The 27,095-nt window shown below is 39.8% G+C and overlaps 1 protein-coding gene across 4 annotated transcripts in view; it reads right to left on the bottom strand.

Annotated features, from left to right (window-relative positions):
- akap10 (A kinase (PRKA) anchor protein 10) overlaps positions 1–27,095 on the bottom strand; it is an 87,181-nt gene that overhangs the window by 9,511 nt on the left and 50,575 nt on the right. For 3 of the 4 annotated variants that reach the window (XM_041197710.1, XM_041197711.1, XM_041197712.1), the window contains exons 5-13: positions 26,383–26,481; positions 21,407–21,491; positions 15,501–15,624; positions 8,112–8,248; positions 7,402–7,546; positions 6,225–6,401; positions 4,546–4,655; positions 3,066–3,148; positions 1,797–1,849 (exon numbers count right to left, since the gene is read on the bottom strand). In XM_041197710.1, coding sequence (XP_041053644.1) covers positions 1,797–1,849; positions 3,066–3,148; positions 4,546–4,655; positions 6,225–6,401; positions 7,402–7,546; positions 8,112–8,248; positions 15,501–15,624; positions 21,407–21,491; positions 26,383–26,481 — 1,013 coding nt within the window. Of the gene's footprint in view, positions 1–1,796; positions 1,850–2,924; positions 2,971–3,065; positions 3,149–4,545; positions 4,656–6,224; positions 6,402–7,401; positions 7,547–8,111; positions 8,249–15,500; positions 15,625–21,406; positions 21,492–26,382; positions 26,482–27,095 lie in introns of all 4 variants that reach the window. The other variant, XR_005944228.1, reaches the window with a different exon arrangement.

Raw genomic sequence — 27,095 nt, 5'->3', positions numbered from 1 at the left:
TTTTATTTTTATAATAATCGGCATTGGGCATTTATAGAAAATATTTTTTCCATTGATTCACAGCTGGGAAGAGGAGAAAAATAATGAAGTGACTGAGCATAATCTGCAAAATGAAAACCAGAATCCAATATATGTGGGTGACATCTTATATTTGCAATGTCTCAAAGCACCTCAGGTGTAAGAGGGGAGGGCACTGCCAAGGAGAAAAAGGGAAACAAAGCACAGAATGGAAAGGAGGCTTTTATGAAAAGGTGGAAAGGACATAGCCCTGATATTAAATATGAACAGTTGACTGAGATCAATGGTCATGTGCTGTTCTGTGTTAATCATGGCTGTAAATAAATATGGCACTGGTTATTTCTGACACGGTTCATAAAAACACAGGAAATACCAATCACGTTTGAAAATGATCTCAATTCTCTCCAGCTGGAGACTGGGATTAATTAAATTTGTACTGCAAGTGTGGCACAAATGAAAAAACATTTATTGATCCCTACTGAACTCATTGAAAAAAACAGACATTGCAGTAAGGGCAATTTCACCTATGTAGATCATACTGGTTTGATTGTCATATTTGGTAGGTTAATGGGTTGGCTTGTCTGACTACACAGTTAAAGTAGATGCTCCAGCACAAGCTCTTTCATGACACACTATAGGCAGAATTTTTCCGCCGGCGAGCTGGGGGCGGGGCCCTCTCGCCGATGCGGGATGATGTTAGGAGGAACCCCCAACATCATCCCGCCCCATTTAAATATTCAGGAAGGCGGGGGGACAGCGTGAACAGCTGTCCACCTGCCGACCTGTCAATGGCCAATTGAGGCCATTGACAGGGTGGTTAAATCAATTAAAGGCCCTGCCCGTCCAACCTTAAGGCTGGCGGGCAGGTCAGGAGCCCCGGCGGGCTTCTGAAAAAGCATGAAACCTCATCTACCAGCGGGGTGAGGTTTCATGTCGGCTTTAAAAAAAATTCAATAAAGTTTCTGTGATATTTATTAACATGTCCCATCTTATGAGACATTGTCACATGAGGGGAACATGTTAATAATTTTTTTACTTTTCTATTTTTAAACTTTCAAAAACTTTTAGCGATCTCCCTGAGGCAGCACTTAGCCTCAAGGAGATGTGCACTCTTTCGTGCACGAGTGAAAAAGCAGACTCTCGCATTTGGGGAATCCCCACCACCCCACCCGCATAGGAAGCATGTAGCGTTTCCCATTGGGCAACCCGATGGGTGGGCCTTAATTGGCCCGCCTGCTTAAAATAGCGACGGGGCCCGTTTCGGCAGCGGCGATTGGATGCCTGCCCACCGCCGAGCCGGTGGGGCCCCCCGCCCATCAAAGACAAAATTCTGCCCTATGTGTCTGCTCATTGTAATTCAAACTATTTTTGATTCTGCCCTCATGGAGTTGCGAGATTTTCTCTATTTTTAAAATGGACGAGAAAATCTAGGAAAAATACAAAGGTCATTTCCATGTCAGCATATCAGTACAATTATGTTACTGTCAATGAAAATCGTTTGGTGTTTATCACATGTGCTGGTGTGAAGATGAATTGTTGACTGCTGGTGGATCTGTGTATAATGATGTACACTGTCTGAGGTACGAAGAGGAGACTGCAAATTCTAAATTAGCCAGTGGATCCACAGAAAGTAATAATCTCGTGACACTTTACCATTATCACCTTAAGCAGTCCAACAGAATTGAGAATTACTTTGCAAGTTACAAGTTACTGATGTTTCAGAGCACAGAATGGGCCCATTTAAACATTTTTTTAAAATAGTGGTCTCAAAAATTTACCTCATCCGTGCTCCCCTGTACCCATTTCTTCATCGCCTGTGAAAACATGGAACCTGTTTGATATAATATAAAAAAATAGGTTTACAAATGTAATGTTGAGTACGATCGAGTAGAATCCTTCCTTTTTATATTTTCCAAAAACATAACTCTCAGTTTACCACCTGGTAAGTTGACAGTCTGCATTTTAAAACAATAAGACAATGCTTTTTGTTTCAAAAACAGAATTACCTGGAAAAACTCAGCAGGTTTGGCAGCATCGGTGGAGAAGAAAAGAGTTGACATTTCGAGTCCTCATGACCCTTCAACAGAACTGAGTGAATCTTAGGAAAGGGGTGAAATATAAGCTGGTTTAAGGTGGGGGGGGGGGGGAAGAGAGGAGAGAAGTGGTGGGGGGGGGAGTGGCTGTAATTAAGATTAGCACATTCGTTTAGATAATATCACCACCTTCAACGCCTGCGTTCTTTTGTTCTTTTGTCTGTGACATCTTTTGTTTATCTGCTCTTATCACTGCTTGCTTGTCCCTACAACCACACCACCCCCACCACTTCTCTTCCCCCTACCCCCCACCTTAAACCAGCTTATATTTCACCCCTTTCCTAAGATTCATTCAGTTCTGTTGAAGGGTCATGAGGACTCGAAACGTCAACTCTTTTCTTCTCCGCCGATGCTGCCAGACCTGCTGAGTTTTTCCAGGTAATTCTGTTTTTGTTTTGGATTTCCAGCATCCGCAGTTTTTTGTTTTTAATGCTTTTTGTTTTCCATTTAGCACAGTTTCTGATGCCAGTGACTGTTAGGCAGCTTGCTAATTGCAATGATCCAGTGGGTGAGCCTTTAATCCCCGCCTATCAAGGGAAAGCAACAATTCGAGAGAAAGGACTGGGAAAAGAGAAGGAATAAGCAAAAGGAAATTTTGGCTCTCTTCAGGGGCTATGAACATTAACAAAGTTCACTTTTCTACATTTTTTGTCTCCATTTGTTCACTCCTTTCAGTTCTTCTTGCACAACACACAGAACAGGTTATTTGTCAGGCCATGGCGTTTGTGAATTACTACACATAGCATGTTGCTGGACTGCAAATATTCACATGGTTTCCTTAAATCAGATCTGAAGAATACCATAATAACTTACATTTATTTGGTGCCTTTAATGTAGTGAAACGTCCCAAGGCATGTCACTGGAGTGTAATTCAGACAAAAACGGACACCGAGTCAATGACTGAAAAATAGCTCGAACATTTCTGATATAAAAACAACTCGGGTGAACACTTACCTTTTGATTTTTTCACATCCGGCTCTGGTTCAGACTCTCTTATAAACTGGCCAAGTTCATTGATCTTCCCAAATGTCATTCTCCTACCAAATAAATCAAGGAGAATTCTGACACAATTGACAAAAACTTGTTAACACAGTTAAGTGCTCCCACTTACTTTTTACATTATTTACAGACTAATGTTGCAATAGCCTGGATGATGCACAGTGCTATACTAGAATTGTATACTATCCTAGTCCCTGTAAGATAATGAGTCAGTCTAAGTGCCAACTAAGGACAGAATACATTTGAGAAACACATGACCTTTAGTATGGCTGATGGGAAAGTTAAATGTCACCCAAGTTAGTAAGTGTTCCAAACTATAGAAAGAATAGTTAAAATTGATTAAACTGCATATAGTTTTGTATGTACAAGTATATCTGACTACATTTAGATACAAGTGTTTGTTTATATTTAAAGCTATCTACTATTAATGCAACAGGTCTCAGGTGTGTCTGAATGAGCCCAAGAACTTTACTGTTTGCAACTTCCAGTAGTAAAATCCACTTTATCTTGAGCTTAAAGCATGAATTACTGTCAGACAATAAAGCTTTTTTTCTCTTTGTTCATGGGGTGTGGGCGTCGCTGGCTAGGCCAGTATTCATTGTCTATCCCTAATTGCTCTCGAGGTGGTGGTGGGTGTGCTGCCTTCTTGAACCGCTGCAGTCCACGTGTTGTAGGAATATCCACGTGCTGTTGGGGAGGGAGTTCCAGGTTTTTGAACAAGCGACGGTGAAGGACTGGCGATATAGTTCCAAGTCAGAATAACTTGGATGGGAACTTGCAGGTGTTGGTATTCCCTTGCATCTGCTGCTCTTTTCCTCCTAGGTAGTAGAGGTCACAGGTTTGGAAGGTTCTGTCAAGGGAGCCTTGGTGAGTGGAATAACTTTGCAGATTAATATCGGTTGTAAAATAGTCTGAGTAATTGGACAACAAATGAGTTCAGAACTATTTGTGCAAATTAAGAGGAACTTTTTAAAACAAACACACGAGTGTACAGCCAACCTTGACTTCACATACTTAACAGTTTAGCAATTTTAAAAATGACCTGTCGAATGTTTTTTCACCCATATCTCCTGTGGTCATCTGTTACAAAGACAGCTGTTAGGACAGACAAGAAAAGATCTACTGGTTCATCCAGCCTGTTCCACACAAATGGGATGCCTTGTGCATAACAATACATACACTCCCCATCCACCTGCACCATGTAATTCTCCTGGGATGCGCAGAAAAAAAAACAAGCCTATTAGAGAAATTAACCTGGAAAATTCGTCTGCATAAGCAAAGTAATCAAAACTAGTCCATGAGACAACTCTAGCCTCATTGTACCTAACAGCTTTTCTATCATGCCCTTTTTGTACTTAGCAAGTATTAAGTGACAAGACGATGACAAAACATTAGCTGCTCAGTTTAAGTATTTCCAGCAGTTGTTGTGACTCACCCTGCAAAGGTCCTGTGATATAAAGATTCCGGTTCTAGGCTTGCAGCATCAACTATTATTGCTTCATCAAAGTTTTTCAGGATTTTTACTGTGGCCTTTCTGACGCCGTGCTATTCAAAAAGAAAAGAGATCAACTTCAATGCTGATGCAAAGTTATATTGCTTGACATTTACTCTGGTCAAGGTGGCTCCAGGGAAACCATAGGATGGTTAGAGAGGAGGCAATTCACCCTCCAAGCTTGTGCTGGTTCTCTGCAAGAACGATTTAGTTAGTCCCATTCCATTTCCTTTCTCTGTAACCCTGCAAATATTTTCCCTTCCAGTCGTTATCCAATTCCCTTTCAAAAGCCACAATTGAATTTACCTTCAACAGCTTTTTAGGCAGCGCATTCTTGATCGCAACCACCAGCATTTCTTCATGTTGCCTTTGGTTCTTTTGCCGTTCACCTTAAATTGGTGTCCTGTAGTTCTTGACCCCTCCACCAACGGGAACATTTTTTCTCCATCTACTTTGTCTGGACCTTCATGATATTGAGCACCTCTCTCAAATTTCCTCTCAACTTTCCCTTCTCTAAGAACAACAAGCCCATTAGTTCCAATCTGTCCACGTAACTGAAGTCCCTCACCCCTGGAATCATTCTCATAAATCTTTTCTGAACCCTCTCAAATCTTCACAGCCTTCCTAAAATGTGGTTACTAGAACTGGACACAAACTGAGGCTAAACTAGTGTCTTTTTTTTTAAAGGTTCATCATAATTTCCTTGCTTTTGTACACTATGTCCAGGATCTCACATGCCTTTTTAACCACTTTCTCAACCTGCCGTGCCATCTTCAATGATTTGCGCACATAGACCCCCAGGTTCCTACACCCACTTTAGTTTATATTGTCTTACTTCCAAGTTTTGTGTCATCTACAATTAAATTTATAGCAGATAATGAATTTCTAAATTTGTACAAGATAAAACTGCTTGTGAGGTATAAATCCTATTTGACCAACGTTCAGTTAAATCACAATGCTTAGTAAACGTTTCCTGTTTCACATCCATTTATTCATTCTCGGCACTTCGGCAACATAAACCTCGGCTCTACCTGTTGGGTTTAATGAACTGTTTTTGTGCTGTAAATAATACATAATCCATCCAGTAACTGTCGGATGGATCAGTGTAGAATTCTGCCAGATCATTTAGGCATTAGGCCTAAGCCTCAACCGCAGACAACTTTATCAGTTTCATTTCAGTTCTCAGAGGTATCGTATTGCCTTTTCCAAGGGGTATAGCTTATTAACTTTCATTTTGCTGAATTTTAGAGCACTGATTCCTCCTTCAATCAACACCGCCAATACAGATTAAACAGTCTTTAATGTCATTTGCTGTTCATGTGACCTTGTGTACAAATTGGCTGCTGTATTTGGTTTCATAACAGTCAGTGCTTTTTAAAGGTAATTTATAAAATGTGCAGCACTTTGGGATATTCTGAAGGCATGATAAAAAGCTATGTAAATGAAAGTTTTTTTAATTTTAAGCTATCAAGATGGTCATTTTTTTTTACTTGGAAGTAACAAAATAAGCTAGATCCTTCACTCCAATACATTCTAAAGTATGGACTGTATTGTGTTTTACCAACTGAAATACAAAATCAAATATATGTTAAAATGTTCTTAAGACCAAAGTTTTTCCGTACCTGTGCCACACTGGCATCAGAACTGCCTGTGCTAGGTTCATGTTCATGAGGGCTATTTGGTCCTTGGCCAAGAAAGGGAGTATAGGCTCCTGTAAATTCATCATTTCGCACTGAGTGGATGAGATCATTCAAGTATTTGTAGTACAAATTACTAGACAAGAAACCAGGTAAGTAAACCTGAAAGGTACAAAAAGACAGGCTATTTATAACTAGGATGAAGAAAATAACCTTGACATTGATCAATATTTATCATTTTCAAGCACTGTAGATGTTTTAAGGGTCTTCTCTGTACTACAAATCAGCCAACTGGCTAATCACTTTTGTGCTTTACCCCAATCTGTCCTACCATTGTTGAGTTTGCTAGTTATTATAACTATTTTTCTGCTTCTAGCTTGGCGGGTGCCCATCTGCTGACAAACTCTGGAGCACTGAATAGCTCAGAGACCAATTGTAACTGCACAAGATTAAAGCTTTTTTAATACATTCATTCAAGAATGTTGGCAAAACCAGTATTTATTGTCCATCAGTAATTGCTCTTGAGGAGGTGGCAGGGATCACCTTCTTGACAGGGCTTGATAGGGCATTTCAGAGTCAACCGCATTGCTGAGAGTCTGGAGTCACATACAGGCCAGACAGGACGAGGGCAGCAGACTTTATTCCCTTATAAACATTGGTCAACCAGATGGTTATGATGACAATTTGGAAGTTCCATGGTCACCACTGCTGATATTAACTTTGTGTTTTCAGATTTACTTAAATAATTGAATTTGAATTCCCCAGCTTTGTTGGTGGGATTGGAACTCGGGTCTCCCAACCATTAGTCCAGATCTCTGGATTACTGGTGCAGTAACATAACCACTATGCCAAATCATCTGATAAACAGCAACAACCTTTGTTGCTATCTGAGAAAGATCTTACATATAGTTGGGATATTCTATTTATCCTGTACACAAGTTAAATATTTAACAAAGAAAATTGAATAAAAGAAATATGCAGAAAGTACAAACAAAATCCATGTTTATGCCCATGGAAAATATTTTCAAAACATGCCCCAAAAAGTCCAAACTGAGTCTATTGCCCATGTTAAATAACATAGGAATTATGTAGGTTATTATTCAATTTTAAATGTGGATTTAAATCAGTAAATGTTCAAGCGCATTAAACAAGGCAAACTCACTTTTTCCATTGTTGTCCAGGCTTGCCTTAATGGAGTGGTGAAACAGTCAGGGAGTGGTCCTCCTTCTCTGCAGATATTTGACTCTATTTCTAATCGGACAGAATCATCAAATCCTAAAGGGTGAGTAGCTTGCAAAGAAAAGTACCTATAAATAAAAACACATCAATTAAACAAGTGGTACTACAGATCTGTCTTGCACTTCTACTCAATATTAGAAGAATCACCCAGTACAGAATTCAACTATACAAATGTTACAAAGATACCATTTTTGTATTGCTGGGGAACATTTGCTCGGGGGGGGTTGCATTGACTTCAAAATGTCAACAGAAAGCTTAGCTACAAATTCTATGGTTAGCTCAGGAGCAATTAAAAAAAAACTGGCTTTCAACATGCTCATCATGTGCTGACATAAGACTAAGGCAAAAAAGGGATGGTCAAAACTTGAATTGAAGCTTCCGTCCTGATCATTAAAAAATATTTCCACCACCCTCCTCCCCACCCCTGCTAACAGCATAGCACAATGATATTAGCACAATATTTTCTTTTACTAAATTAGAAGCCACACATTTCATCCATACCCCAGGGTCTCTTAACATTATCTTTGCTGTTTAGCTTACAGACCTTGACCTACAAAGCTAAATTGTAAAACACAGTGCTCAATCTGTCATGGTTGACACACCAAATTTGCCTATTTGTTTTTCTAAACTTACTTATCATACAAGATCATGGCGTCATTCTGTGCTTCTTGACCATCGTACTGCCCGCTTTTAGCAGCCAGTTGAGCTTGGAAGTTGTCTGCAGCCAACCAAAACTGCAGGATATTTACAGCTTCTTCTTTCTCCATATACTAGAAAGAAAATAGGGAATAAAGAATTAAATACACTCCAAACCAAACCCTAGAGTTTAGATGGCATCAGTTCACAACCAAATGAGTACCTGATGTGTGGTTCTTATTAAGTAGACAAAAACAGCCATTTTTGTGCAAAGCAAAATCCACAACAGCAAATGAATAACCAGAATCTGTTTTTGTTCATGTTGACTGAAGTAATGTTCGCTAGAAAAATGGTGGAACTGCCTTCATTTTAAATAGTACCATGGGATCTTTTATGTCCACTTCAACTGACAGACTTGATTTATCATCTCTTCCAAATGTGGCGTCTTCAACAATGCAGCACCTCCTTAGTACTGTAGCGGGTTCTTCTTAGATGAGACACTCAACTCCTGTAGTTCGTCTTGTACCTACAACCTTTGGACATGTGTGAGAATACTACCAAGAAGACACAAATAAACTTGCACAGAAAGTTCAATTTATTTTCAAGTCTTCACACAGAGAATGGGAAACGTTAACTGGTTAGTTAGCCTTTGCCACCTCTACTGTAAAAAGGTCCTAGTGGACATCTGATTGCTGTGGAAAATCTACAGAATATCCTACACCAGCAACAGCCTACACAGAAAGTACACACAAATTACTGTTTAAACATACTGATTAATGAGGTACAATTAAAAAACATCTGTTCAACTTTGACGATATTGAACTTGTTTTATATCATCTTTGTAAAATTTGGTGCATTATTGTGGAGAAAGTAGCACAAAATACCCCAATCTGCTGGATCTGGGTGATACTTTGTTCAAAACTACCATAACACCAGGAGAGATATTGAGTTATCATCTCACCAGTGAAAGCACCATTTGTTTTAGCCGTTTAAATTAATCATCAGCATTCATCTTAAGAATAATCATTAACAATAACATTCTTTCCTTCTGTAAATTTCCTTTTGAGTTGAGGAATTCTTCTCTTCAAACATTTACTGGCTTAAAATCCACAATTCTCACTAACTGCTCCTCCGGTCTTGTTCCCATGGCATTCCCACGTGTTGCTCTATTCAATTTGTGGCCTTGCCTCAGTCCTGACATTGAGTTATTCCCAATATCCCCAAGCCTACGCCAAGTTAAACACCCTTTTCTTCCCTCCCCAACCTCCCAAAGTCCATGACCTCTCCTGTCAGTCTTTGCTAAATTTCCCCTCATAACACAGTCGTAAGTTTCAGTTTGTCCTCTCATTCGGGGAAGGCAGACAGTCTCCTCTGAGAGCACCATTTGACACTGCTGCAAGGAGGCCAGAGTCTTTGGGAAGATTGTGTGCGCTTGTCCTCCTTAAACTGTTACTTAAAGAATTTCACAATGTTATTTTCATTTTTCAGTCTGGAAATTTGGAGTTATTCAAGAGTTTCAGTGATTTCTTTGAAATAGAGATTATTCACAATCAATCTAGTTATGAAATACCAAAGCCACTTTGTCCATGACCCTTAAATGATCAATAAGCATTTGTTATCCTTAACAGACACTTGAAGCTCAGCTTGTGTTTTTACAACTAAGACCTGCAATAGTTTATGCATTATTGATTTTAAAAGATCAATTCACTTCAGTATCATTCACTATGCAAATAGTTGAAATCACTTCCATTGCTAAGTTGTGACCTGTATCACACCAAGGTGACACCAGAGCAAGGCTGCCAACCCTTTAAATTATCTTGGAGTCTCCAAGAATTAGAGATTAATCTCCTGGACACTGCTGCAAGCAAATCAGGAGGAAAAAGCATAAAGTCATTAACATGAGCAAGTGGTTTTTCTTCCATTCCCTTGGAACACTTTCACTGATCAGTTACTTAAAAAAATGGAAATGGCGTTGGTGGAGGGGGTGGGGAGCAAGTTGTGGACAAAAGCTGTTTGACTGGGTGGAGTGGTTGAAGTAGGAGGCCATATGATTGAAATTTCCAGGAATATGGCCAGAGTTGAATCACCATAACTGGGGGAAAATACAAACACATTCAATTGGCAAAAAATACTGGAAAAACTTAGCAGGTCTGGCAGCATCTGTGGAGAGAGAAACAGAGTTAACATTTCGAGTCCGTATGAAAAAGAGTCATATGGACTCGAAACGTTAACTCTATTTCTCTCTCCACAGATGCTGCCAGACCTGCTGAGTTTTTCCAGCATTTTCTGTTTTTATTTCAGATTTCCAGCACCCGCAGTATTTTGCTTTTAACATTCAATTGGCCATTGCTTCCAAATTAATATATGAGAACTCCTAGGAGATGCAGAAAAAAAAACCTACAAACACAAAAAGCTGTTTCTCTAAACAAGGCAGAGCTTTAAAAACAGAGTTTCACATAAAACCTCTGCAGGTCCTCATGGAAACAGAATGAGAAAGAACATTGCACACTGATTGCCACATATTCTCAAGTAAATCTGAACATTTTTATTTAAAAATTATCCTCAAATTATGCAGTAGCGTGATGTAGTTCATGCACATAACAATATAGGAATGAGGAAAAGTCACTTAAATCAATTCATTCTTCAAGTCCTGAAACAGTTTTTTTTTTATTTTCCTTCCCAAATCAACTTTACTGGTCACTAAATCAAGAGCTGATCCAATTCCTGATGAGCATTTGAATCATTATTTGCTACAATAGATTATACCACCTCTCTTAACTGCTCCAGTGTTAACTTATCAGACTGCTTATCCGACATCCAGTACTAGAAATTTTCTCCACCTATATACTGAGAAGACTGAAGCTATGACTCTAAGTCTCCTCTCCAAACTCAGTTCCCTAGCTACTGACTCCATTCCTCTCCCTGGCAACTGTCCAACACTAAGCCAGTCCGTTCATAATCTCGATGCTGTATTTGACTTCAAGATGAGCTTCCAACCTCATATCCACGTCACCCTCCAGGCCACCTGTTTCAACCTCCGTAATATTGCCCACTTCGCTCCCTGCCTCAGCTCATCTGCTGTTTATTCACGCCTTTGTTACCTCTAGACTTGACAACTTGACTATTTCAATGCATTCCTAGCTAAACACACACATTCTACCCCCTGTAAACTTGAGGTCATCCAAAACTCTGCTGCCCGTGTCCTTACTCACACCACATCCCATTCATGTATCACCCCTGTGCTCATTGACCTATATTGGCTCCTGCTCAAGTAACGCCTTGATTTTAAAATTCTCATCCTTGTTTCCAAAGCTCTCCATGGCCTCCCCCCTCCCTATCTCTGCAACCTCCTCCAGCTCCACAATCCTCTGAGATATCTGTGTTCATCTAATGCTTGCCTCTCCAGCATCCCGGATTTTAATCATTCCACCCTCAGGTGGCCATGTCCTCAGTTGCCTTGGTCCTAAACTCTGGAACCCCTTCTCTGTCTCACATTCCTCCAAGGCATTTTAAACTTTGCTCTTTGGCCAAGCTTTTGATCATTGACCTAATATCTTGTCATGTGGCTCTGCATCATATTTTGTTTAAAATTGCTCCTGCAAAACATCTTGGGTTGTTTTATTATGTTAAAGGAGCTTAGCTGTTGTGATAGAATCGATTTTATGGAATGGATGACAGGTTAGTTTTACTACTGCTCATGCCAATCCAAAACACCTTCAGGCTTCAACCTGAAAGTTATCTTATAACTCAGAAGTCAGGTTGCACTCTGACTAAAGCACAGTAAAGTACGAGTCACCCACTAGGAGGCCATCTCGCATCGCTTAGTTTGCATCACACACAATAAAACAAGCTTGATCCAAAGCCACATTTTAAAATTAGTCACAAGTCCACCAGAAACTTTTTAATATTACAACACAGCGCTCCGTTTTCCTAGAGTGGAAATGTGTGTGTCCAAGCAACTACACAGAGTTCCTTTGTCGCTGTCCTCTGTGTGACATGGTAAGATGTGCAGTTCATTGTGTGACTCTAGTCTGTTGAATACACATTCAAGTCTATGAATACCTGTTTGAAACTGGTACTTTCAATATGATTACACTTAGAATAACAGGATTTATTCTACGGTCATGAAGTGACAACTTCCATAAATCTAGTTTCCAAGTCAGAAAACCGTGGCTTCAAGCCAGGTTCCAGGAAATTTGCACAAAATCTAGACCAACGTTTCAATGCATTACCAAGTGTTGCATTGGCAATAGTGCTGCCTTTTGGATGAGACACTAAAGTGAAGCCCCATCTACGTGTTCAGATGTATGTAAAAAAGAATGAATGGCACTATCTGAAGAGGAGGCGCATTACAGCTCTCTCGGTGTCCTGACCAGCACTTATCCTTCAACAAATACCGTCAAAAATGGTGACGACTATTTTGTTCTCTTGCTATTTGTAGGACCTGACTATGTACAAACTGGCTTTATATGTGCCCACGAGGGGTGACTGCACTTCAAAAATATTTAATTGTTTATGAAGTGCCTTGGGACACCTAAAGACATAAAAGATACCACCTGAACAATTCAATAACATTCATTCCCTGTTTAAATCCCTCTAATCAGATTTCCTTATCACATGACACCCTTAGGTAGCATCATCTGCAGGTATATGATCAGCTTTCACATGTACGCTGATGATAACCAGCTCTACCACTATGCTGACAGACTTTATAAGAACAGGGGTAGGAAGCCTGTTCCACTATTCAATTAGATCATGATCGACCTGTAACTTCACACCATTTGGCTGCCCCGACTCCTTATCCCTTAATACCCTTGCCTAATGAAAATCTAGCAATCCCAGTTCTAAAATTTTCTGTTGACCTTCAACTTCAACAGCTTTCTGGGAAGAGAATTCCAGATTTTCACTAGCCTTTGTGTAAGGTGCTTCCTGACATCACCAGTGAACAGCCCAACTCTGATTTTAAGGTTATACCCTGTTGTTTTAGACACCAGACTAAACAATTTTTCTCTACCTACACCATCAAATTCTCAATAACATCACTCCTTCATCTTTTGCACTCCAGGGAAAACAAAGCGAATCTATGCAGCCTGTCCTCATAACTTAACCCTTTTAGCCCTGGTATCATTCTGGTGGATCTGAGCTGTATCACCTCCAAGGTCAATATAGCCAGCCCAAGGTGCAGTGCCAGAACTGAATGTAGGACTCCAGATATGGTCTAACCAGAGCTTTATACAACTGTAGTATACTTTCTGCCCTGTTGTATTCTAGTCCCCTTGACATGAAGGCTAACGCTCAATTAGTCTTTTTAAATTATGTTTTGTACGTGTCCACTGGTTTTTAGTGATTTATGCAAATAGACAGCTAAATCTGCCATCCCCTCCATAGTTCCTAGTTTCCCACCATTTAAAAAACATTCCAATATATCTTTCTTGAGTTCACACAACTCCATCTGCCATTTCTCACTCACTTTATCAATGTCCCTTTGACACTTTCTACTGCCATCTACAATCAGTGTTCCCCCTAAGTTAGTGTTGCAATCTTGGATATACAGCCATTTCTTCATCCAAGTCATATAAATATAGTGAAAAATTGAGGTCCCAGTGCAAATAACTGCAGCACAACACTAATCACATCCTGCCAATTAGAGTATACATCCATTAACTTTACTTTGTCTTCTACCTTTTAACTAATTCCCTTCTCAGGTTGCTGCCAATTCCATGTGCATCCGCTTTTGTTAGTGGTCTCTTATACAGAATCATACTGAAGTCTATATGAATACCATCCATAGAAACTTCCTACTCTACATTAACAACCTTCTCAAAAAATTCAACTAGGTTAGTTAGACATGACAATCTTTACAAATCCAAAACTGGCTCTCTCTAATCAATTAATTTTTATCCTAGTGCTCAGTCTCTCTGTCTCCTTTATACTAAATCTAGTAACTTCCCACGTCAGAGTGTCTTGAGTGACACAATTTCCTCCAGTTAAACCATGGGGCGACTGAGTTCACCTCCCTTTCCTTGCCATGTTCACAGGATGAACCAGGTTCTTCACAACCTTAGTGTCTTATGTGACTCCAAGCCATGCTTACCTCATTTCCTCTGGGCTTACATCCACCTCTGTAAGATTGCCCACCTCTGTTCTCATTTTCCCCTGAAGACAAATCTATGCCCTTGATGAGTCTAAAATAGACCTGACTGGCCATCAATCCTCCGGCACTTCAGTTCATCTAAAACTCTGCTGCCTGTGCAGTAAGTCCTCACTTAAATTTGTAGTTGCGCTCCTGAAAAGTGCAGTTTTAATGGGAAAATCTGATTCGCTTATATGTAAAAACTGTAGCTAAGGCTTGTAGGACCTTTCTCATCAGAAAAACCATTAAAACATAATACCCTGTAAGTTGAAATACTTTTATGTTGCTAAATTTCTAAATTGGCAAATGAAAGAACTTTTAAAAATAAAATAAATTTTAAATTATAAAATAAATATGCTTCTCGAACTTCCCAATTGCCACACATCCACTCCCTGGCCCTCTCTCTCACTCACAGCGAGGGTTCAGGAAAGAAGAGTGGGGAGTGGGAGGATCAGTGACAGGAGGATCAGGAAGCGGGAGAAGCCACGAGCCTGAGGGCTGACAGCGAGAGGGTGGGTTAGGGAGTAGCCGAGGCTGCGAGTCGGAAGGTCAGCAGCAAGAGGGTGGGTTAGGGAGCAGAGCTCTGGACCCATATTCACAAATTTCCTCCATAAACCCTTCTTGGTCTTTTACTTCCATCCTCTCCTTTCGAACCCTCCTTAAGCACCATCTCTCTTTCAACAAGCTTTTGGTCACCCCCTTAATATTCCTTTGGCTCACAATGTTTTTCAACATTAAGTTGCAAGTTGTGTTTGCTTTAAATGATACACTTCTTAAATATATATCTTACATTAGATGTCAGCATTCTATATTACACTGTAAATTACTATACAAAACATTTGGTGGCTGTAGTGTTCAATTGTTCTATGTTTGATTAGGTGAGTCTATTGACTATTGATGCTCACTATGCTTGATCGGTTAAGCCTGGGTGTGTACTCGGGGATAAGTAAACGAACTGTAGAAAAAGTTGGAAGCTAGAGCTGAAGCGTGGAGCAGACATTTTAAGGCACTGTAAATAAAACCGGTTGCGCACATAGAAACTGGTGTCTCTCTGCATAGATCTGAGATATAAAATATACAATATTGGCATTACAAATATTTAATGAGTGCCCACCACAAGATCCTAAAGAATGACAGTTTAATTTATCACAAACAAATTCTGCTTGTCTGCTGGCTCTTCAACAATAAACCAGGGATCTACATAAGATAACAGCCAATGAGTTCAAGACTACACACACTATGCTGCATCTTACCTCTGAGAAATAGAAGAGTGCTGACTCATTGAAAAGAATATCAGCCAGGTAAACAATGCCACTAGTCAACACCTCAATTTGGTATTTACAAAAATGATGACTCCGTAAAAATTCTGTAAAGTGCCTGTTGGAGAATGAAAAATAAAAAAGGTCAGCACTCATTTTATATGTGGACAAAGAATAATAGCTGAAACCTTAAAAGCCTTTTCCTGAATAAAAATTGCACTAATGCTTTGTCTTTAGTCATGGAAAATTAAGCGGTTTTAAAAATGTAAATCTAGGTGCAATCCAAGATAAGCCATTAATAAGCTTCTGTAACAAAATAAAACAAAAGCTAATATCAAAGATATCCATCTTTTAAAGTTATTCATCTTAATATTGCTAAATGTGGCTTATTTTAAAAAGTTATCCCTTTTAATAATGCAGTTTCCTTGGAGACTAAAAGGCACAATGGCTGTATAAAATAAATTACTCTTCTCTTCTACTATAGCTCAATAATGGATGCCCCATAATTGTTTACAACATTCCCAGTGTGACCTTATAATAAATCTGTTTGCAGTGTTAGACCATATCAGATGTCTTGTGCTATGAATGGCCAAAAGGTTTGGCAGAGCAGTTACAATGCAGTGAAATGTATTAGTATAGGCTATCTCTGGGACTAACTGAGGAGGTCTCCCAATAAAAAAAGAGTCAAGTTTCAAAAATTAAATGTTGGAGTGAATGTTAGGCAGCCACTGCTTCAACCTGAGCAGACTTTCCACTTTGAAAATTGCAAGAGAGAGACTGCATTTCCAACACTAGCAAATACTGGACTAGCAGAATATAAAGGATAAATTGAAAATGCTGCCAATTTGAAATGAACAGGTGTTGGCTAATCTGCATTGAATTGCCCCCATATTAAATGTGCCTTTCTACATCTTTAAATGTGTCTCGCAAATTGCGAGCCCTAAGAAATTTTCCACAAACCGAATTGCCACACCACTGTAGAGTGCACAGTGAAGGAAGTGCAATTTCAGGTGATATTTCAAATCATGAAATGGTTTACAACCACAAAACCCCCTAGAGTATTATAGTCTTTAAATGATCCCTGTAGAGACCTAGTAACTTATAAAAAAGATATTTGAATTCCCAGTGACTGTTTCAAGAGGAATTGCATGACATGATTTCCAGTTTTAAGACTTTTACTTTAACAAACAAACTAAAAGCAACACTAACTAAATATCACTTAGTAAGCCACTAGTACTATAAACTACAGAAAAGATAACCTTTATTAATGTCTTAACATGACCAATAAACCCATGCTGCATCTATACTTTACAGCACACTTTCCAGAAAACACACTGAAGTCACCCCCAGCTTCCAACGGATTCACTTCTCCCCATTTTGCTGAGTTGTAATGTCTAATGGCCGTCAAAGATCCAGTCCCTCAGTCTTCAGAGCATTTACTAACTGATTTCCAATAGCAAGGCCCACTCTGGTGGCTTCTTCTCCCAGTCTTGCCAGGGCAAATCTTCCAATGTCCTTAAATCGATGTGGATTTCCTCTCTTTGACCAGTGGACAAGCTTTCCTCAGCATTCTGTCTTGTAGCTAATACAGAAAACAGCCTTTTCCCTCTGCAGACTGCAGCAACTGCTGTCCTATCTTGTCCTCTCTGCTCCTGTTCAAAGTCTCTGAGAAAGTAAGTCTGCACTAACAAGAACATCTGCTTCTGCCTTTTTTTCCAGGTGTTAAACTTAACAAGCGCTTTTCAATAACAACTGACCTAGGCCTCCCAGTTCCTTTGATGTCAGTTAGAACTCATAGCAGGTCATACGGCTCTCTTCATTATTCCATTCTACCTTGCGTTAAAGACAGTCCAAAACATAATTTTCTTACAAAACCTTGCATTTGTAACAGTGATAAGTAAACAGTTTTTTTTTTAAAAAGGTGTTTTTGTTTAGATTAGATCATCTGTTGCATGTTGCACCAATTTAGATGCAGACTGTGTTTAGTTCATTCTCATTCATTAAATGCTTTGGGGCAGTAAGGAGAGAAACCGTATGAAAAACATGAGTGAACTGGAACAAAGGACATTATAAGAAACAATACACAGTTTACAGAGAGATAAAAAATACATATTACCAAGTCTATACAACAGATAAAAGGAAGACTGATGGATTTTTAAGAATTCGTCTTCTTAACAATTATGTCACTAGTTTGTACAACACAAGGATTCACTGCATTTCTGAAAATAAACTATGAAACAAGAAAAGGCAATCTGTCCAATTGAATCTGCTCCTTTCTGATATTAATACGTGAGGGAAGGAGAGTGGAGATGAAAATTACAAAAGTGCAAGTTGTCCAAACAACACAAGCTTTTATTCATTTTAACCTTGCAACAGCGTATGGTAACTTCCTCCTAGTCCTATGCTAAAATTAACAAACATGATGCATTATGATAACTGAAAGTCACTTTCCACTGCACTTTTTGAATAGCTTAAGTACTAGATCTTAGTTCTTAAACTGTGACCCAGCAGCAGTCAGAACGCATGACCCCACAGTCCAAATTTTAGTTTCATGTTCAACCACAAGATGGCAACAAATCATCAGTCACAATCTCCTCACTCTCATCAAGTTCTTTTCACTTTATATCTGTGTCCTAGAGACTGTACAGCGCACACCAGGGAACATCATTCCAGCTGAAATCACACTGCCATCTTGGTAATATAGAGTTCACCAGCAACTCTACCATTGCAGGTGAAAAGATAAACCTCCGCACGCTTAAGACAATGTACTGTTTACTGAGGCAAGGTAGACTGAAAAAGAGTAACTATTTCGATTTACACAACAGTGTAAAGAAAACACTTCTGCAAATAATTGCTTTTCCCTAATTCTCTTGTGTTTTAGGAAATACTTGTGGATTCTCCAAAACATGTTAAGAGCAGATTATTGATTAGCACAATAAGGTGCAGTGATGTGAAGTGTTTACATCTACTTGGAGTTATTCAGTAGTGCACTCTGAATTTGGAATTGGGATTCTATAAAACACACACTGCACTTATACTTACTAGAGGAGAGAGTTTCCACTTTCTTTAGATTCAGCTTAGCTTAACGTCGGATTTACACCATGCAGGTAATAAAACCTTTGTACAGCCACTACTGCATCGTAAAGTCTTAATGAAGGTGCTAAGCTCTTCATTACAAAGATAGCTCCAGCAGCGGCTGTACCTCAATTCAAGGATAATGTCTACTCAGGGTCTGCCATGGGTCTTCATGCGACTGAACAGGCTGATTCTCAATTTGCAGATCTTTGGGCACATGGGGCATCCCATGAGATAGTGAGCTCCAGATGCAGGAATTGCTTTTCTGTCCTTCTCTGCCGCCACTCTCCCACATCATTAAGACACTGTGACTCAAGTGAGATGCAGCTTGATGGACATGTTGCTGCCATTCTGAATGAATGGGAGCAAGCTCCTCCTATTAACGTCAATACTGCCACACTTCAATGAGATCTTCAGAAGATCTTTGAGGTGCTTTCTTTGTCCTCCCCCGGAATGCTGGCCATTTGAGAGTTGAGAAAACAGGACCTGGCAGTGGAAAAGGTTTTTTAGCCATCCCAACACTGTGTCCAGTCCAATGAAGTTGATTTTGCAGGGGTTTTGCCTGCATGTTTTTGAGTTGGCTTCCAGAAGCCACAAGGGCAATCTAAAGATCAAGGTCAAATGGACAAAGTCCCCTTCGTTCATAGGATGGTGTTCCTCTTCTTAAGGATGACAATGCTGTCATCAATGCTGGAAAGAACATTTTGAACAACAACTCAACCAAAAACCCACAGTGTTGACTAATATTCTCCCAGTTATCCTCAGTTCCTTATGGTAGAATCCATAGGAGAACCAATACCAATAGAAAAACTGCAACAAGCCATCAAATGGATGAAAAACAACAAAGTCTGCAGCCCCAATAGTATTCCAGCTGAGGTCGCAAAGCTGGCAGGTCTTTGATCACATCAAGACAAGACAGCAACATACATCTTTATACTGCATTACTATTTATGATCCAGACATTAACATCTGCAGTGTTTTAACTGACAGAAGAAAAACGCATCAGTAAACTTACTATTAAGGTATTATAGAATATTGGTACGATACATTGTACTTTGTTTAACTTTAGTGTCAGCTGCTGCGATAGCACTCTAGCCTGAGTCAGAAGGCAGTGGGCTCAAAAGTCCCACTCCAAAGACTTGAGCACTAAATCTATGCTGACACTGCAGGGCAATACTAAAGGAGTGTGGCACTGTCAACAGATGCACCATCTCTCGGATAAGACGTTAAACTGAGGCCCGTCTGTCCTTTTAAGCATATGTAAAAGATCCCATGTTACTATTTCGAAGAGGAGCAGGGTAATTATCTCCAGTGTCATGGCCAACATTTATCTCTCAACTAACATCACTAAAACAGATCACCTGTCTGTGGGACCTTATTGTGTGTAATTGGATGTCACATTTCCTACATTGCAACAGTTACTAGACTTCAAAAAGTGCATAATTGGTTGTTAGGCATTTTGGTATGTCCTGAGATCATGAAAGGCACCATATAATCACAAGTCTTTCTTCCCCTCCCCTAGAAACAAGGCTTCCAAATTATTTATTGAAACATGTAGTTGTTCTAAAATGTGTTCATTATAATCTGAAAAAAGTATACTGCAGCAGATTGACTATGATACTGGACTAGTAATCCAGAGGTCTAGCGTATAAATTAATTCAATAAAACTGCTAATTTGAGGGCTAGCACCAGAAAACGACTATGAAAGCTACTGGATTGTCATAAAATTCCAACTGGTTCTTTCGTGTCCTTCAGGGAAGGTAACTGCTATCCCTAGTCAGGTATGTAAAAAAAGTTTCTAAATTTTGCTCATCCATAACAATGCCAAAAACATTTGTGCTACTTCTTCCAATAATAACTTGAGAGGGAAGGGGTTGCAGGCTTCACTGTGAATTGAATCGGCAGGAATTCGTCTTCCTCCTCTCCTTGGTCACAATTCTTGAAAAAAGAATGGCTCGCTGTCATACATGACATTTTGTCATATGCTTCTCACAATAAACTAGAACTCAGAACTGTGGGATCAAAGGAATAGAGGAGATATTAGATTTGAGAATGCGCTACATTATAAGTTTAAAAAATTGTGTTCATTTTCAGAATTAGGTGGTCATGACAGCTTAACTGAGATTTGTATTGGCCTCAATTTCAGAGTTTCTACTCAATAAAATTAAACAAAGATGGTCATAATTGCAGTCTTTGCTTTAATGCACGGTGACCATTGTGATAAATATTGCAACCCAGTCAATTCGCTGTTTTAGGGTATATGACAGGCATGTGAGCTGCCCAAATCAATGCATGGTTTGCCAACTGTACTAGAAATGTAATTTGCCTAATTGCGGTATCAAGAAAGTCAAGTGCACTTTTTTGCTAAGTAATTATAAAAAGGATAATAAAGGGTAAAAGAATCAGTGTCCATGGACACTGATCTGGGTGGAAGCCCTGACTCATTTACACTTTTTGTTCTGTGCCATTTAGTTCTACAGTAGTACCTCTCTAAGTGCACTACTAAGCCAATAGAGTTCTTCATTCCAGCTTGCTATTGGTACAATGGAATGCTGCAGTATGGCATGGTATGATTCACCATTACTAAACATTCATCAGAACTTACCAGTGAAAACTGCAGCTTTTCCAACAGTCATGCTGTTTCCTAGTACCTGCTTACCACATTTCCAGTTTAGACAAAATCCACTTACACCATATAGGTTCCAATGTCTCAAACTAAATACAGGCTTTTTGTCAGCCCTAACACTTGCCAAGATTCAATATTCAACTCAAATTGGATAAACCCTCAGTGCTTTGAACTAATTATTTCCATCATATTCACTTACTCTTTTTCCATTATAACATACACTACAGCTTGTGCAGAGACAAAACAGTTGGGATCCGCTTGTCCATCCTCTCCACATATCTTAGCTGTTAAAAGAGAAGCACATATTTATCCATGAAAGGATTTCAATACTGCACAATGATACACAACATGGATTCATTTTACAATTCTGCAACTGGAATTATTGCATATAAATATTTTCAAAAATAGATGTTTGCTAATTGTGTCTAAAGGAGAGTGGCTTTCTTTAAAATATTTTGGGCCATGGGATCAAACACAAATTGGAAGACAATTATGTAACAGTGAAATTAAAATGTGTGTGTAATTTTACTCACTGTTGGCAACTTCTGAGAGTTTTGTATATAAGCTTCAGTTAGCACTCTGCCACCCAGTATCTTCTGCAAACTCAGCGTATGAAATTTTGGATAGACACACTTCAAAAACGAGAGTGCGCCTTTCTCAGATACATCAACTAACTCAGTCAATTAACAGGCAAGAAAGTTCAAAATTCAGACGCAAGCAAAAGGGACTATTTTACCATTGCAGCAAACTACTGTTCACTAGAAAGATCAAAGCTAAAACCTTCAGAAGAATTTCAGTTATACAAATGTGATGAGTGGAGAAGGGGAATAGATGGAGATATTGCATCCAGCAACAAGGTCAATAACAAGGGGATATTGATATAAAGTAACTGGTACAAGGATTAGAGAGGAGTTGAGGAGACATTTTCTCAGCCAGTGGGTAGTGAAGGCCTACAACTCACTGCCTGAAAGGGTGCTGAAAGGACAAATCTTCAATCACAAAGAAGAGCCCAGGAGAGGCAATTAAAGTCTCCAGAACACAAAATAGGACAGAGTGTTTGGAAAGGGCTAGGAATCTAACTTCAAGCACATCTGATAAAGAGACGACAATGAAAAAGGGGACGGGAAATACAGAACTGAAAGTGTTGTATCTGAATGCACGCAGTATATGAAATATGGTAAATGAGCTTGTGGCGCAGATTGAAATTGGCAGGTATGATGTGGTGGGCATCACGGAGACATGGCTGCAAAGGGATCAGGACTGGGAGCTAAATATCCAAGGATATACATCCTATCGAAAAGATAGGCAGGTTGGCAGAGGGGGTGGGGTTGCTTTGTTAGTAAGAGATGAAATTAAATTGATAGCAAGAAATGACGTAGGGTCAGATGATGTAGAATCTGTGTGGGTAGAGTTGAGGAACCGCAAAGATAAACAAACCATAATGGAAGTTATGTACAGGCCTCCGAACAGTAGTCAGGATGTGGGACACAAGATACACCAGGAGATAGAAAAGGTGTGTAAGGAAGGCAAGGTTACAGTGATCATGGGGGATTTCAATATGCAGGTAGACTGGAAAAATCAGGTTGGTAGCGGATCCCAAGAAAAGGAATTTGTTAAATGTCTACGAGATGGCTTTTTGGAGCAACTTGTGGTGGATCCCAATAGGGAACAGGCAATTCTAGATTTAGTGATGTGTAATGAGGCAGATTTGATAAGGGAGCTTAAGGTGAAGGAACCCTTAGGAGGAAGTGACCATAATATGATAGAATTTACATTGCAATTTGAGAGGAAAAAGCTGGAATCAGATGTAACGGTATTACAGTTGAATAAAGGCAACTACAGAGGCATGAGGGAGGAGCTGATCAGAATTGACTGGGAGATGAGCCTAGCAGGAAAGACAGTGGAACAGCAATGGCAGGAGTTTCTGGGAGTAATTTGGGAGACACAGTAAAAATTCATCCCTAAGAAGAAGAAGCATACTAAAGGGAGGATGAGGTAACCATGGCTGACAAGGGAAGTCAGGGACAGCATAAAAGCTAAAGAGAAAGCATACTATGCGGCGAAGAGCAGTGGGAAACCAGGGGATTGGGAAGCCTACAAAGACCAACAGAGGACAACTAAAAAAGAAATAAGGAGGGAGAAGATTAAATATGAGGGTAAACTAGCCAGTAATATAAAAGATGATTGCAAGAGTTTTTTTAGATATATAAAGGGTAAGAGAGAGGCAAAAGTGCATATTGGGCCGCAGGAAAATGACGCTGGAGTAGTAGTAGTGGGGAACAAAGAAATGGCAGAGGAGCCGAATAGGTACTTTGCATCAGTCTTCGCGGTGGAAGACACGAGTAATATCCCCAAAGTTCAAGAGAGTCGGGAGGCAGAGGTGAGTATGGTGGCCATTACCAAGGAGAAGGTGCTAGGAAAACTGAAAGGTCTGAAGGTGGATAAATCACCTGGGCCAGATGGATTACACCCCAGAGTTCTGAAGGAGATAGCTGAAGAGATAGTGGAGGCGCTAGTGGTGATCTTACAGGAATCACTGGAGTCAGGGATGGTCCCAGAGGACTGGAAAATCGTTAATGTAACCCCCCTGTTTAAGAAGGGAGTAAGGCAAAAGACGGGAAATTACAGGCCGATTAACCTTACCTTGGTTATTGGTAAGATTTTAGAGTCCATTATTAAGGATGAGATTTCAGAATATTTGGAAGTGCATGGTAAAATCAGGCAAAGTCAGCATGGTTTCATCAAGGGGAGGTCATGCCTGACAAATCTGTTAGAATTCTTTGAGGAGGTAACGAGTAGGTTAGACAAATGAGAGCCAATGGATGTTATCTACTTGGACTTCCAGAAGGCCTTTGACAAGGTGCCGCCAGGAGGCTGCTCCGTAAGATAAGAACCCATGGTGTTAGAGGCAAGGTACTACCATGGATAGAAGATTGGCTGTCTGGCAGGAGGCATAGAATGGGGATAAGGGGGTCCTCCTCAAGATGGCGGCCGGTGACTAGTGGAGTTCCGCAGGGGTCAGTGTTGGGACCATAACTTTTCACTTTACACATTAATGATCTAGATGAAGGAACTGAGGGCATCCTGGCTAAGTTTGCAGATGATACAAAGATAGGTGGAGGGACAGGTAGCATTGAAGAGGCGGGGAGGCTGCAGAAGGATTTGGACAGGTTAGGAGAATGGGCAAAGAAGTGGCAGATGGAATACAACGTGGGGAAAGTGTGAGGTCATGCACTTTGGTAGGAAGAATAGAGGCATAGACTATTTTCTAAATGGGGAGAGAATTCACAAAATCTGGAGTGCAAAGGGACTTGGGAGTCCTAGTCCAGGATTCTCTTAAGGTTAACTTGCAGGTTGAGTCGATAGTTAGGAAGGCAAATGCAATGTTGGCATTTATTTCAAGACGACTAGAATATAAAAGCAGGGATGTGCTGCTGAGGCTTTATAAGGCTCTGGTCAGACCACATTTAGAATATTGTGAGCAATTTTGGGCCACATACCTCAGGAAGGATGTTCTGGCCTTGGAGAGGGTCCAGTGGAGGTTCACGAGAATGATCCCAGGAATGAAAGGCTTAACATATGAGGAACTTTTGAGGACTCTTGGTCAATGCTTGATGGAGTTTAGAAGGATGAGGGGGGATCTGATTGAAACTTACAGAATACTGAAAGGCCTGGGTAGAGTGGATGTGGGAAGATGTTTCCGTTAGTAGGAGAGACTAGGACCCGAAGGCACAGCCTCAGAGTAAAGGGAAGACCTTTTAGAACAGAGATGGGGAGAAACTTCTTTAGCCAGAGAGTGGGGAATCTATGGAATTCATTACCACAGAAGGCTGTGGAGGCCAAGTCATTGAGTGTATTTAAGACGGAGATAGATAGGTTCTTGATTGGTAAGGGGATCAAAGGTTACAGGGAGAAGGTGGGAGAATGGGGTTGAGAAACTTATCAGCCATGATTGAATGGCGGAGCAGACTCGATGGGCCGAATGGACTAATTTCTGCTCCTTTGTCTTATGGTCTTATTTAAAAAACTTCAAGACTACGAACCAAGAACTGGAAGGTGGGATTAGGTTGAGAAACACTTTTTCCAACAAGCACTGACAATATGGGCCAACTGGTCTCCATCTGTGCCATATATTTCTATGATTATATGATTTCTGTGATTACAGAACAGAACCAGCAGAACATGGGAATAGAGAGTACATCTACATTCAGCATAGAATGGATTTTATATAAGAAAAAATATAAAAGGTGTACTTTAGTGAAAAGTCATTCAACAATGTAAGATACACAGACACACAATATCCCTCACCTTATACCCCCAGTCCCACCCTTTAGATTCTGATCTTTCAGTTACTGGCTTTTCCCTTTGGAATTTTCTTGCTGTTATTTGTTGCTTTCCCACTCACCCAGCCTCCCCAAAACCCATTTTCAAAAACATCTTAAAAACTTATCTCTCCAACCACATCTGTGAGGATGCTTAGCGTGTGCTTCACAGTCACCTCATGCTACCCTGATTCAGAGCTACTGATTACAAGTTGGCAGATGAGCATTTTGTGCAGCACCCACCCTGATGACATCCAAATGAAAGTCCATTCTCAGGGCAGTGTGACCTGAAACAGATTGAAGCAGTTTTCCCCAATTGTGACATTGATTAACTTCATGGAAAGGGAGAGTTCAGTAACAACTGAATTAAATTCTAAAACATACAACAGTAATATGGGAGAACTGAATGATGTAGGTACTGTACAGGTAATTCCCTTGTTAAGATTATAGGGCAATTGGACTGTACTTCCCATCTAAAGAGAGACTGTCACCAAAATGACACTCAGCAGTTCAGTAGCACCTGTCCAATGAGCTACTTCTATCTAGCACAACTCCAGGCAATACATGGATAGGATTCACCTCATCTGTGAAGGCCTCCAGAGTTAATATACCCAACAATTCAATAAGTATGTTCACAATGACAAGATACGGAAAGGCCATCAATGCACATGGAAGAGCAGCCCAGCAACAATTATGAGTGCCATTTGGAAGAAGAATGGTAGTAGTAGGAAAGTTTATTATCACACTTTTATTTACTTAACTTGCAAAATAGGTTGAATGCCCTTTGTATTTAAAGGCCAGCTAATCCCACACCACCTCCCCATTCAAGAGAGCAATTCAATCTGTTACTTACCTACTATGTCATTTCTCATTGTTTCTATAATTGGAATTGGTCTAGAAGCATCTGGTGAAATGTATTTAGTAAATATATTAACTGCATCACGTTCTATACCTGCAAAGGGGAAAACAATCATGAATTTAACTGCCCAGAGTAAAAACGCTTGGGTGGATAAACAAATGCATTACAACTTTTTGTTCCACAAGCCTGTTAATTATGGTGATTGAAATTTTATTATAAATTAAAGAACATGGAAAACAGAAAACCTATTGATCAGCAAGTTTCAAATTTTGCACGGTGGGTCACAAGTGCACACCAGTTGTTATGCATTTTTTGAGTGTCATGAAAAGATATTAATATATATGTTATTGGAAATTATTTTTAAAAATAGAATTCTAGTGGGGGTCTATGTCTAGTGGGGGTGTGTGTGTGTGTGTGTGTGTGTGTGTGTGTGTGTCTTAACTGGATTAAAGCCAGCTAGTCTGGGTGTTTTGATGTATAGTAGTTTTGAGATGTTACTTGGGTGAACAGTAAGGTAAAGTGTTCATTTGCATTTGCTCAATAAACCATTCAAGACTGTGGATAAAATCTTGCACCTAGCTGGAAGGCAAACAATGTGTTTATTTTTTCAGCTTACTAATCAAATTGGTGCTAGAAGAGCTGAAATTCAAAAGACTTAGTGATAACAATGGAAAATTTACATTCAAAGGGAAAGCTAGGTATATAAA

The sequence above is a fragment of the Carcharodon carcharias genome, chromosome 10 (assembly GCF_017639515.1).
Source record: "Carcharodon carcharias isolate sCarCar2 chromosome 10, sCarCar2.pri, whole genome shotgun sequence".
Lineage (NCBI taxonomy): Eukaryota > Metazoa > Chordata > Chondrichthyes > Lamniformes > Lamnidae > Carcharodon > Carcharodon carcharias.
This window is presented reverse-complemented; position numbering and strand designations above follow the sequence as displayed.